Source organism: Rhinoraja longicauda, chromosome 12 (assembly GCF_053455715.1).
Source record: "Rhinoraja longicauda isolate Sanriku21f chromosome 12, sRhiLon1.1, whole genome shotgun sequence".
NCBI classification, from domain to species: domain Eukaryota; kingdom Metazoa; phylum Chordata; class Chondrichthyes; order Rajiformes; family Arhynchobatidae; genus Rhinoraja; species Rhinoraja longicauda.
In genome coordinates, this window is record NC_135964.1 from 47,716,500 (window position 1) to 47,730,068 (window position 13,569).

Genomic DNA, 13,569 nt, shown 5'->3' on the forward strand with positions numbered 1-13,569 from the left:
TTTCCCCTTCACCTTAAACTTATGTCCCATGGTCCTCGATTCCCCTACTCTGAGAAAGAGACTCTGTGCATCTACCCGATCTATTCCTCTCATGATTTTGCACACTAAAACGTCTGTTATCGAGCTTATCCATTTAGTGTAGGAAAATAACTGCAGATGCTGGTACAAATCGAAGGTATCACAAAATGCTGGAGTAACTCAGCAGGTCAGGCAGAATCTAGGAGAGAGGGAATGGGTGACGTTTCGGGGCATCCCGCCCCCCTGACATCAGTCTGAAGAAGGGTCTCGACCCGAAACGTCACCCATTGCCTCTCTCCTAGATGCTGCCTGACCTGCTGAATTACTCCAGCATTTTGTGATTCCTTCGAGCTTATCCATTTTCATCTATGATCAGAGCATCTATGTTTTAACTTGAAGAAGAATTGTTTGAGCGATGGAAAATAACTATTCCGGATCTCAACCACATGCAGGTAATCTGATCAGCCCTATCGGATTTCATGTTTTGGAATGAATTCTGCTTAACTTGTTTTGACAGTAATCCTATTTTGATTAAATTCAACATTTATTCAAAGAAGGCCCCCATACAGTATGTTGACATCTGTTTTAATCATTGATCTTACTCTTAACAAAATGCAAATCCTCAGCCTTTAAAGCTGGCACATCAACATTCTACACATTAATTTCTCAGGTGCTGTTCAAATCTTTCTTAACATGGTTCATAGGCGCTAAGTTAACTTTGTAGATAAATGAGCCAATGTTATATAACAACCACTTTATCAGCTCTTTTGTGGTGTTACATTTCTTTTAGAGTTTAGAGAGATACAGCATGGAAATGGGCCCTTCGGCCCACCAAGTCCAAGTCGACTATCAATCGCCCATTTGCACTGGACTAAATGTCATCTTGAAGCAGACTTATACTTATTATTGGAAAAGCTTTGCCTTGTATATGGGCTGCCTTTCACACATATAAATGAACCCTCAGCAAGTCATTCATTGCACAGAATGATCCCAAGGCTGGTACTAGATCTTTATTCCCACGTCTTCCTCAATTTCATATTTCCGTTCAATGTCACTTTTTGTGCAGTAAACCCCCTTCAACGATCGCTTGCAGTTTATTGAAAGAAATACTGCACACCTGCAGTGTTTGTCGGACAATCTTTGCTGGGGATTCTAAGCAGGTGGAACCTGGTGTTTTCCCCTCAAGTGCTAACGCTTTAACCTTGGGCTCCAACAGGTACCTTGCGACTTTACTACTCCAAGGTGCAAGGAGTTGCTATCCCCAGTGGTTTACATTATAGGCAAATGGTTTTGTTTGAACAGCAAGTAGTGTTGACTTCAGCAAAGTCCTGGTTTGGAATGATTCCTGAACCTGATGTGCGGTAAACATTGTGTATTTAGAATCACCTTTGGCTTTATGACTATGTCTTTGTTTCCACTCACAAGTTACAGCCATCACTGGCAGGATGATGTTTCACTGGTTTAATTGAAAGACAGGGTGTATAAAAGCATGAGAGGAATAGATTGGGTAGATGCACAGGGTCTCCTCTTGCCCAGAGTGGGTGAATCGAGGACCAGAGACCACAGGTTTAAGGTGAAGGGGAAAAGATTTAATAAGGAATCTGAGGGGTAACTTTTTCAATAGTTCAATAGTCCTTTATTGTCATGTGTACCCTGAGGTACAGTGAAATTTGATTTTACCATACAGTCATACCAAAAAAAAGCAACAAGACACAAAATTACATCAAAATTAACCATATGCGGCGTGTGAGAATCCCCAGGGCGCATGGCAAAAGCAGAGAGCCACAGCCACCACTGTACCACTCTATGACTTTATGAAAGTGGGAATCCAAAGCAGGAAGGTTTCTACTTAATGCTTCACCACTGGAACCTTGCCTTTTATTGAAATAGCCTCGACTGCATTTGTTTTAATCGAAACTGGTTTTACGTAAAGATTTTTTTTTTCAAATTTAAATGTGACCTTCGACTGGAATGCACAGTCTTTTACCCAGAGTCAGGGAATTGAGAACCATAGGACATAGGTTTAAGGCAGAGGGAAAAGATTTAGACTTTACTTTATTCACAAAATGCTGGAGTAACTCAGCAGGCCAGGCAGCATCTCAGGAGAGAAGGAATGGGTGACGTTTCGGGTCGAGACCCTTCTTCAGTCTGAAAAATTGCTTAGACACCTGCTTAGACTTCTTCAGTCTGAAGAAGGGTCTCGACGCAAAACGTCACCCATTCCTTCTCTCCTGAGATGCTGCCTGACCCGCTGAGTTACTCCAGCATTTTGTGAATAAATACCTTCGATTTGCACCAGCATCTGCAGTTATTTTCTTAGACTTTACTTTAGACGTTAGAGATGCAGCGTGGAAACAGGCCCACCGAGTCCGCACCGACCAGCGATCTCCCTGAACATTAGCACGATCCTACACACGAGGGCCAATCTACAATTTTTTAGAAGCCATCTACAATTTTACAGAAGCCAATTAACCTACAAACCTGTACGTCTTTGGAGTGTGGGAGGAAACCGGAGCACCCGGAGAAAACCCACACGGTCACAGGGAGAACATACAAACTTCGTACAGACAGCACCCATAGTCAAGATCGAACCGGGGTCTCTGGCGTTGTAAGGCAGCAGCTCTACTGCTGTGCCATCCCTTTTAATAGGAACCCGAGGGGCAACCTTTTTACACATAGGTAAGTAGTATATGGAATGAGCTGCCGTAGGAGAAAGTTGAAGCAGATAGTATCACAATGTTTAAGGAACATTTAGGCAGGTATTTGGATAGGGTAGGTTTAGAGGGATATGCGGCAAGTGGGACTAGTGTAGATGGGACATGTCGGTCGGCGTGGGCAAGTTGGGTCGAAGGGCCTGTTTCCACGCCGGTTGACTCTATGATTCTATGGAATCAACAACTGCTACTGAAAGCAACTGGAAAGTAATGTGGTCAACATGCATGTAACAGCCAACCCAATTGTGGATTTCAAAAGCACGGAGCCATTTTATGGCTCATTTAAAAATCTTGATTCGGACGTACTGCAGGCATTCTTTGTGGTTATGTTGTGCAATCAGTAGTCCATGGTTTAAACAATGCTGCCATTTGTTCAAATGTGGGAAGAATTTAACCATGTGATGGGCTTCCTGCAAAATGTACACCCTTAAAGGGGTATTGAAGTTACAACATATAAAGAAGGATGAGCTATTCCTTATGAGAGGAATAGTTCGGGTAGATGCACAGAATTTCTTGCCCAGAGTAGGGGGAATCGAGAACCAGGGGGCATAAGTTTAAGGTGAATGGGGAAAGATTTTATAGAAATCTGAAGGGTAGCTTTTAGACAGGGTGGTAGATGTATAGAACTAACTGCCGGAGGAGGTAGTTGAGGTAGGGGCTATCGCTACGTTAAACTGGTACATGGATAGTTCAGGTTTAGAGGGATACAGGGCTAAACGCAGGCAAGCGGGATTAGTGTAGATGGGACATGTTGGCCGGTGTGGGCAAGTTAGGCCGAATGGCCTATTCACTCTCTGACTCTACAAACCTACACTTGAAGGAATGGATGCCTTGATTTGCCATTGTGGGGGGAGGGGAAATAGTTTTTAACAACATGATCAATTCCAGTACAGTGTTCGAACAAAGTAAAATGTACTTTAGGCTGTGGCATGTCGAGCAGAGTGCATCTGTATCCTGTTCCGGTTACAGTTGGACCGTTATCGAGCAGCCACTTACAGAGAGCGGATATTCACAGTTGCCTGTTTCATTGCAAGAGATCTCACATCTGACGAAGAGATGATTGATACCCTGAGATCAGTTCAGTGACTGGGAAAAATACAAGTCTGTAGTTCCTGTTTGAAAAAAACCACAGGCATAAAGGGACACTTGCTTGTTTAATTCTGTCATAAAAATGTCCACGCAAATCAACTTCTAAAGATACAGGCGTAGTGGTAGAGATATTGCCTTACAACGCCGGAGACCCGGGTTTGATCCTAGCTACGGGTGCTTTCTGTACTGAGTTTTGTACATTCTCTCTGTGACCACATGAGTTTTCTCCTCATGCTCCGGCTTCCTCCCACACTCCAAAGGAGTACAGGTTTGTAGGTTAATGGGCTTCTGGAAAAAATTGCAAATTGTCCCTAGTGTGTTAGGATAGTGCCAGTGTACCTGGTGATTGCTGGTCGGCGATGACTCAGTGGACTGAAGGGCCTGTTTCCACGCTGTAACTCTAAAAGATACTGAATGATGAAATATATTGTGAGCATTTCCACTTTTATTCCTTTAAAATATTGAGATAGATGTTTGGTGCGTGTGCTTTTTCTGTTTCTTATAGTTTGCGGAACCATGAATGAAAAGTCCGTGAGCAGACATTGTAATGTACCAACAAATATCCATAAGCAGATATCATAAGGTCATAAGTGATAGGGGCAGAATTAGGCCATTCGGCCCATCAAGTCTACTCCGCCATTCAATCATGGCTGATCTATCTCTCCCTCCTAACCCCATTCTCCTGCCTTCTCCCCATAACCCCTTGACACCTGTACTAATGAAGGGTGCATCTAATCTATCTATCTCGGCCTTAAAAATATCCATAGACTTTGCCTCCACAGCCTTCTGTGGCAAAGAATTCCACAGATTCACCACCCTCTCTCACTAAAGAAATTCCTCCTGACCTTCCTAAAGGAACGCCCTTTAATTCTGAGGCTATGACCTCTAGTCCTAGACTCTCCCACTAGTGGAAACATCCTCTCAACATCCACTCTATCCAGGGCTTTCACTGTTTGGTAAGTTTCAATGGGGTCCCCCCTCATTCTTCTAAACTCCAGCAAGTACAGGCCCAGTGCAGTCAAACGCTCATCGTATGTTAACCCACTCATTCCTGGTACTTTGTTAGTCCTGATATTTGTTGGTACATTACAGAATTAGACATTTGAGGGACTTATATAATTGGTCTCTGACCCAATGATAATCTGATTCAGTTGTGTGACATCATAATGCTAACTTTTAACTTCTAAAACTTTCAAAATCACAACTTCTCTCAGCTGACCTCTAAATATAGCACCAGGAAAGATGTCTTCTTTTATGTGCATTGACTTACTGTTTTGGAAGCAAAGGCCACATGATATTTTGGGTTGGGTGTTTTGTAAGTAGTCTTAAACTGGAAATAGCCCAATCTTTGATCAGCAGTTCGTTACTGATGATCGAGCAGCACGTGGTAAAAGCGATGACTGTGATCACATCCTCCAGAGTAGTTCTCAGCACCAGTTCTCCGCAAGAATGCATTCCCAGTCCCTTCCTAGACTTCTTATACACTCACAGATGTACGAACAAATTCTACTCTAACTCCATCCACAAGTTTGCAGCTGTAGTGGCCATATTTTCTACATTTTGGTATAGAATCATAGTGAGCCATAGAGTAATACAGTGTGGAAACAGGCCCTTCGGCCCAAGTTGTCCACACCGGCCAACATGTCCCAGCTACACCAGTCCCACCTGCCTGTGTTTAGTCCGTATCACCTCCAAACCTGCCCTATCCATATATCAGTCTTAACTGCTTATTAAACGTTGAGATAGACCCTGCCTCAACTACCTCATCTGGCATCTTATCGAAACATATAAGATTATTAAGGGGTTGATCTTATCGAAACATATAAGATTATTATGGGGTTGGACACGTTAGAGGCAGGAAACATGTTCCCAATGTTGGGGGAGTCCAGAACAAGGGGCCACAGTTTAAGAATAAGGGGTAGGCCATTTAGAACTGAGATGAGGAAAAACTTTTTCAGTCAGAGAGTTGTGAATCTGTGGAATTCTCTGCCTCAGAAGGCAGTGGAGGCCAATTCTCTGAATGCATTCAAGAGAGAGCTAGATAGAGCTCTTAAGGATAGCGGAGTCAGGGGGCATGGGGAGAAGGCAGGAACGGGGTACTGATTGAGAATGATCAGCCATGATCACATTGAATGGCGGTGCTGGCTCGAAGGGCCGAATGGCCTCCTCCTGCACCTATTGTCTATTGTCTATTGGCAGCTTGTTCCATACACCCGCCACCCCTTGTGTGAAAAAGTTACCCCTCAGATTCCTATTAAACCTCTCTCTTCACTCCACCTTTTGTACATGTTTGGCTTGATTGTTCTCACGTATAGTATTATCTGATTTGATGGCGTATAGTATTATCTGATTTGAACCCAGGTTTTCGGCGCAGTAAGGCAGCAACTCTACCGCCACGCCACCATGCCATGCCCGAAAGTTTTCACTGTACTTCTGAACATATGACAATAATAAACCTAAACCCAATTAATCATTTCCCTATTGATATTTCGGGTCTTAAAATGATTAAAAATGACTTTATATGCTAACCATTGCTTGTCCATCATCATGCCTTTCAATATGATTTATACCCATAACCTGAATCAGGCTTTACTTGGGGCCCAGCACAGATAGGCTCAGACACAAAATAAAACATCTTGTAGATCAGTGGTGAGTCTCTCGAACGAGTCAGTTTATTAAAGGCCTTCATAGTGCGCACTGAAAAACACTCTGAGAAAACCCAAAGTCTTTCAAAGATTCGCAGCACCTACTGTATTTTTTTTTTTTTGGTGGTTACTTATGGATTCCATATGTTTGAGATAATTCATCATTGATCAATGTCTCTGTAAACTTTCATCTTTGTCTTTCTCCAGAGTTATCGTTCACCTTATGTATCTTGTTATTTTGAAAATCTCTCTCATATGCATTTAACAAACGCACAAAAGACCCAGTGGGGCAGCACGGTGGCGCAGCGGTAGAGTTACGGCCTTACAGTGCCATGGACCCGAGTTCTACCCTGCCTACGGGTGCTTGTCTGTATGGCGTTTATACACATCTATTTATTGCCTCAAAATGTTCAAATATTTAGTCAACATATACAATATCATTATATAGAATGTTAGCATTAAAACTCAGGGGCATTCACTTATTTAACAACTATTCATTGTTGGTAATTGGTAAGAAGAACTACATTTATCCTTTATAATATCCAGTCATTCAATGATTATGTTCTAAAAGCAATAATGGAGATTGTATTCAAATAGACAATAAGTGATTCTGTATTTGAATATGTAAGAAAATAACTGCAGATGCTGGTACAAATCGAAGGTATTTATTCACAAAAAGCTGGAGTAACTCAGCAGGTCAGGCAGCATCTCAGGAGAGAAGGAATGGCGACGTTTCGGGTCGAGACCCTTCTTCAGACTGAATATAATCTGTATTTGACTGTATTTGAATATAATCTCTATAATTGTCTTTAGAATATAATCGTAGAAGGACTGGAAAACAAATGAGGACATTCGACCCGTCGTGCCTGTGTTAGTCCCCTACCAGACCACTTTGTTGCCCGACGCACTTTTTCTCCATGGATGGGCAATTTCTTCCTTGCCATAAACACTTCCCTCTTGATGGCGAAGATAGACACAAAACGCTGGTGTAACTCAGCGGGACAGGCAGCATCTCTGGAGAAAAGGAATAGTTGACATTTCGGGCGAGACCCTTTTTCAGACTCCTGGGTAGAGCCCTTAAGGATAGCAGAGTCAGGGGGTATGGGGAGAAGGCAGGAACGGGGTACTGATTGAGAATGATCAGCCATGATCACATTGAATGGCGGTGCTGGCTCGAAGGGCCGAATGGCCTCCTCCTGCACCTATTGTCTATTGTCTATTGTCTATGAGAAGCAAAACAAATGCTTCCCAATTATCCGGCTGCTTATTATTGAGGGCTCTGAGGAATGAAGCACATATCTCACTGTACAACTTTGCGATTGTTCTGCGTTAAAGGAACCAGTTAGAAGGACACAGGCCGCTTCATGAAGTAGTTTAGTTTAGCGATTCCGCGTGGAAGCAGGCCCTACGGCCTACCAGGTCCGTGCCGACCAGCGGACACTCATGACACTTGTACGTAGGACAGCTGCACCTCAACTTACGATGGGGTTACGTTCCGATAAACCCCTCGTAAACCGAAAAACATCGGAAGTCGAAAACGTATTTATCACGTGACCGGAGGCGAGCTACGGCTCGCTGCCGTTGCCCAGCGTTTGAGCCATCATAAAGTCAAAATATCGTAAGTCGAAGCATCGTAAGTTGAGGAGCATCTATATACTAGTAGATCAGTATAGGTGCCATGAGTTATGGGGAGAAGGCAGGAGAATGTGGCTGAGAGGGAAAGATAGATCAGCCATGATTGAATGGCGGAGTAGACTTGATGGGCCGAACGGCCTAATTCTGTTCCTAGAATTTATGAACATGAACTAGTTCTATTCTGCTCTCACTAGGGGCAATTTTACAGAAATCTGCACATCTTTGGAATGTGGGAGGAAACCCACACGGTCACAGGGAGAACGTACAAACTCCACACAGACAGCACCCGTAGTCAGGATCGAACCTGAGTCTATGGCACTGTGAGGCCACAGCTCTGTGTAATTTTGAACTTTGTAATTTAAACAAATCCAGTACCATGATGAAATGGAAAAACAACTCCAGTAGTTCAATATTATTGAAGGAAAAGGCTGTATTCAGTAAAACATATTTACTATTTAGTAATGGACTTCTATTTACAAATCTGCAGTAATCATTGGCACCAGTCACTCACTAAGTTCCTAGAAACTTAATCCCCATTGTACAACTGTACATTTGCCTAATGACTGCAATTGGCAACAGTACAAAATGGAAATGGCTTTTTCCACACTAGTGAGCAGCAACAGAAAGGAAATGAAAGGCTTTTTATAGAAATTCAGCACAGCCATGGCTGAATAATGTACACTTGCTACTCCTTCTCTCAGTTATACCCTCTAACGATATACCACAAAACGTCGTAAATAGAATTTGTTTTTATCAAATAAAAACACTGTCACACGGTGGCGCAGCGGTGGAATTGCTGTCTAACTGCGCCAGAGACCCAGGCGCGATCCTGACAGCACGGAGTTTGTACCTTCTCCCCGCGACCGCTTGGGTTTTCTCCGGGCGCTCCGGTTTTCTCCCACATGCCAAAGACGTGCAGGTTTTTAGGTTGAAGTTACGACGCAAAAAGTTGGAGTAACTCAGGGCCTATTCCTTTTCTCCAGAGATGCTGTCCGACCCACTGAGTTACTCCAGCTTTTTGTGCTCGTCTTCCGTTTAAACCAGCGTCTGCATTTCCTTCCGACGGGCTTTGGCGGCGGTAACTTTGTAAATTGTGCCCAGTGGGATAGTGCAGGTCACAGGGGATCGCTGGCCGGCGCAGACTCGGTGGGCCGAAGGGCCTGTTCCCGCACTGTACCTCGAAACTAAGCTAAACTAGTCGTAAAGGTGCTGCCAGCTCCCCGATCCAACATACACACGCAAACATGAGTAACGCTACAGAGAAACACAAACACAGAAGCAGGCGTGGGTAACACAGCTCCTTTAACCTGCCTTGCTCCAAAAACACCACGGCAATCTTTTTCTCCGGGCACTTTCCCAGCTGATGCTCGCACCTCCCGGCCGTCTCTGTGTTCGAAAATCAGTCTACTTCAGATTTCAGTAACAGCAAGAGTCTGTGTACTTTGGGAAAGGATAGTCTTCAAGAGGGAATATCTAGGAAGGAAGTGCAGATGCTAGTTTACACTGGAGCGTATACACTGGAATTTAGAAGGATGAGAGGGGATCTTATCGAAACGTATAAGATTATTAAGGGGTTGGACACGTTAGAGGCAGGAAACATGTTCCCAATGTTGGGGGAGTCCAGAACCAGGGGCCACAGTTTAAGAATAAGGGGTAGGCCATTTAGAACTGAGATGAGGAAAAACTTTTTCAGTCAGAGAGTTGTGAATCTGTGGAATTCACTGCCTCAGAAGGCAGTGGAGGCCAATTCTCTGAATGCATTCAAGAGAGAGCTAGATAGAGCTCTTAAATATAGGATGGTATCAGGGGGTATGGGGAGAAGGCAGGAACGGGGTACTGATTGAGAATGATCAGCCATGATCACATTGAATGGCGGTGCTGGTTCGAAGGGCCGAATGGCCACCTCCTGCACCTATTGTCTATTGGCAGCTTGTTCCATACACCCGCCACCCCTTGTGTGAAAAGGTTACCCCTCAGATTCCTATTAAACCTCTCTCTTCACTCCACCTTTTGTACATGTTTGGCTTGATTGTATTATCTGATTTGATGGCGTGGCATGCAAACAAAGACTTGGTTTTAGTTTAGTATTGTTTAGAAATACAGCAAGGAAACAGGCCCTTCGGTCCAGCGAATCTGCAGTGACCGGCGATCCCTGCACACCAGTACGATTCCACACTAAGGACAATTTACAATTGTACAATAACACCAAGCCAATTAGCCTACAAATCTGTAGGTCTTTGGAGTGTGGGAGAAGGGCATCCTTCTAAATTCCAGTGTATACAAGCCTAGTCGCTCCAGTCTTTCAACATGTGAGGTTGTACCTTCAATCACTTGACTTACACTCAGGTGGGTGTAAACACCTGAGCCTTTTGACCTTTCTGCTGACGTGTTCTTTGTTTAAATAGCCTGCACAAATAAAAATGAATAACCAGCTGAAGGTACTAGTTTTACGTGGGATCACTGAGAAACTCTCAAAGTCCGTTTGGCAAGTTCAGTGTGCTGCATTTGAGCCTGCTGGTTACAGTTTCATGGGCTAGACACAAAGTACTAGAGTAACTCAGTGTGTCAGGCAGCATCGCAGGAGAACATGAACAGGTGACGCTTTGGGTCGGCAATCGTTCTTCAGTCTTGTCGTCCTACCAGTACCACTGTTTGCATCCCTCTTGTTATCACCCCATCCCCAGCCACCAATGGGGCATTGTGGGCTGCACCCTTCCTGAGGCCCTGATAAGTTCTGGCCTTGTCTCACCTCCAGTTTATTTTCCCCCTGCCCTTCCCCCAACCTCCACTCTCAGTCTGAAGAAGGGTCCCGACCCGAAACGTCACATATCCATGTTCACCAGAGATGCTGCCTGACCCGCTGAGGTACTCCAGCATTTTGTGTCCACGATGTAAACCAGCATCTGCATTTCTTTCCCACGCATTAAGCACAATTTAATTTCTTCCGGCGACAACCATTTTGTTCGCCAGTTGCTCTGTTTGATGTGCGGACATGTGGTTGTGTCTAGGTCTGAGAAGTGTTTCCTGGCCAGAAGTTTGCACAGATGGCTCTGTGTATCTGGAACATGTTTCTCAGAATTTGGCCCTGCAGGCTTGTGGTGGTAGGGAGGGGAGGGGGGGGGGTGGGGTGGGGTGGGGTGGGGGAGGAGATGGTTCATTTTCTTCGATTCAATGGATGCCAATTGGATATCCTGGGAGTCGGCAACCCCACAGACGAGTCCTTGAGGTTGTGGGGGTAAATTGGAGGGAGGCAAGTCCAGTCTAGAGGTGACCCGCAAGGGTCTGGAGAAGTGTCTCTTCCTTCTCTCCAGAGATGCTGCCTATCCCGCTGAGTTACCCCAGCATTTTGTGCCTACCTTTGGCCCTCAATACTGTTGCTCCAGTCTCCACTTAGAGATACAGTGCGAAAACAGGCCCTTCGGCCCAGCGAGTCCGTGCCGACCAGCGATTGCACCGTACACTCGCACTATCTTACTCGCTGTAGGGACAATTTACAATTTACAGAAGCCAATTAACGTACGAACATTTATGTCCTGGAGTTTGGGAGGAAACCGGAGCACCCGGAGAAAACCCACACAGTAACAGGGAGAAGGTACAAACTCCACACAGACAGCACCCGTAGTCAGGATCAAACCTGGGTCTCCGGCGCTGTAAGGCAGCAACTCTACTGCTACGCCACTGTCTCAGATGTCTCAGATCAAGTATTCTAATCAAACTTGCAAGGCTTCCGTCATATAAAAGAGAGTCTACTAGATGTAAACTAGATATAAAAGAGAGCACTAGATGTCAACTTATTTACATCGGCGAAAACAAGCGCAGGCTCGGCGATCGCTTCGCTCAACACCTGTGCTCGGTCCGCATTGACCAAACTGATCTCCCGGTGGCCGAGCACTTCAACTCCCCCTCCCACTCCCAGTCTGACCTTTCTGTCATGGGCCTCCTCCAGTGCCATAGTGAGGCCCACCGGAAATTGGAGGAACAGCACCTCATATTTCGCCTGGGCAGTTTGCAGCCCAGTGGTATGAACATCGACTTCTCCAACTTTAGATAGTTCCTCTGTCCCTCTCTTCCCCTCCTCCTTCCCAGATCTCCCTCTATCTTCCTGTCTCCACCTATATCCTTCCTTTGTCCCGCCCCCCCTGACATCAGTCTGAAGAAGGGTCTCGACCCGAAACGTCACCCATTCCTTCTCTCCTGTGATGCTGCCTGACCTGCTGAGTTACTCCAGCATTTTTTGAATAAATACCTTCGATTTGTACCAGCATCTGCAGTTATTTTCTTATATATATAAAAGAGAGTTAGTTGTTTAGAGTGAGTAACTTTGGCGTGTTTTATTCATTTCAGGTACTTCACGGTGGACTTTAACGCACCTCCGGCCATTGTCCCCACCATGTTGGATCATTTAGACCGTGACATTGATGTGGTGAGACCTACAATCCTCAAGCAGAAACAGCCAACTGCTGAGGATAACTGCGCAGGATTGATCCAACCCGACTACGAAGCAAAATTACGCTCCAAAAGAAAGTGATCTCACATTGCTTGAAGTTCAAATATTGAAATATGTATATCTACCAAGCATTCCACTTGAAAAGTTTATTAAAGTTTATTAGGTTTTCAAATTCAGCACGTTATATTTATTTTGCTTTGCGCATGTTGAGAATGTTCCCAGGAATGATTGGGTTAACATTAGATGAGCGTTTGACAGCACTGGGCCTGTACTCGCTGGAGTTTAGAAGGATGATGGGGGGGGGGGGGGGGGGGGACCTCATTGAAACTTACCAAATTGTGAAAGGCCGGGATAGAGTGGGTGTGGAGAGGATGTTTCCACTAGTGGGAGAGTCTAGGACCAGAGTCCATAGCCTCAGAATAAAAGGACATACAAAATGGCGGCGCTGGCCTAGCAGCTGCGGCTTATCTGCAGTCCGTTTGTCTTTTGTGTTTTTTGTTGTTTTTTGTCTTAATTGTAGTGTTTAGATATGATGTCGTTTTTTGTGGTTGTGTACTATGTGGGGGGGGAGGTGTACTATGTGGGGGGGGAGGGGGGAAACTGTAAAATTGTCTCTTCCGAACGGAGACGCGACCTTTGTTTTCTGGGTGGTGTCTCCGTTCCCGCTGCGGCCTTCCATCGGCCAAACACCTGGAGCTGGCGGCCTCCACCTGGGCTCCGGTTCGCAGAGCCCGCGGACCAGACTTACCATCTGCGGAGCTGGCTGCCTTCTGAGGCTGTGGTGGCGCCGCGGGAGCGGCTGCGACTCGCCTTCGGAGGCTCCGGAGGCTTCTTCGGCCGCCGGTCGTGGACCGCGTGGACGTCGGAAGCTTGCAGGCCCCTGGGTGGGGACCGACATCGGCAGCGTCTTTGCCCGCCGCGGACCTTTCACCGTCCGGCGCGGCCTGGAATAGGCCGCGGGATTTTTCTCTGCCCGGTGGGGGCTTCAATGTCGGGAGACCCGACCTCCCCGACGTGCAGC

At 45.5% G+C, this 13,569-nt stretch overlaps 1 protein-coding gene across 1 annotated transcript in view; it reads left to right on the forward strand.

The window, feature by feature from the left end:
- mrps6 (mitochondrial ribosomal protein S6) overlaps window positions 1–12,821 on the forward strand; it is a 60,886-nt gene extending 48,065 nt beyond the window's left edge. Inside the window, exon 3 of the mRNA XM_078409719.1 lies at window positions 12,446–12,821. Within this exon, the coding sequence (XP_078265845.1) occupies window positions 12,446–12,629 (184 nt within the window). The 3' untranslated portion in view covers window positions 12,630–12,821. The remainder of the gene's footprint in view (window positions 1–12,445) is intronic.
- Window positions 12,822–13,569: the final 748 nt, after the last annotated feature.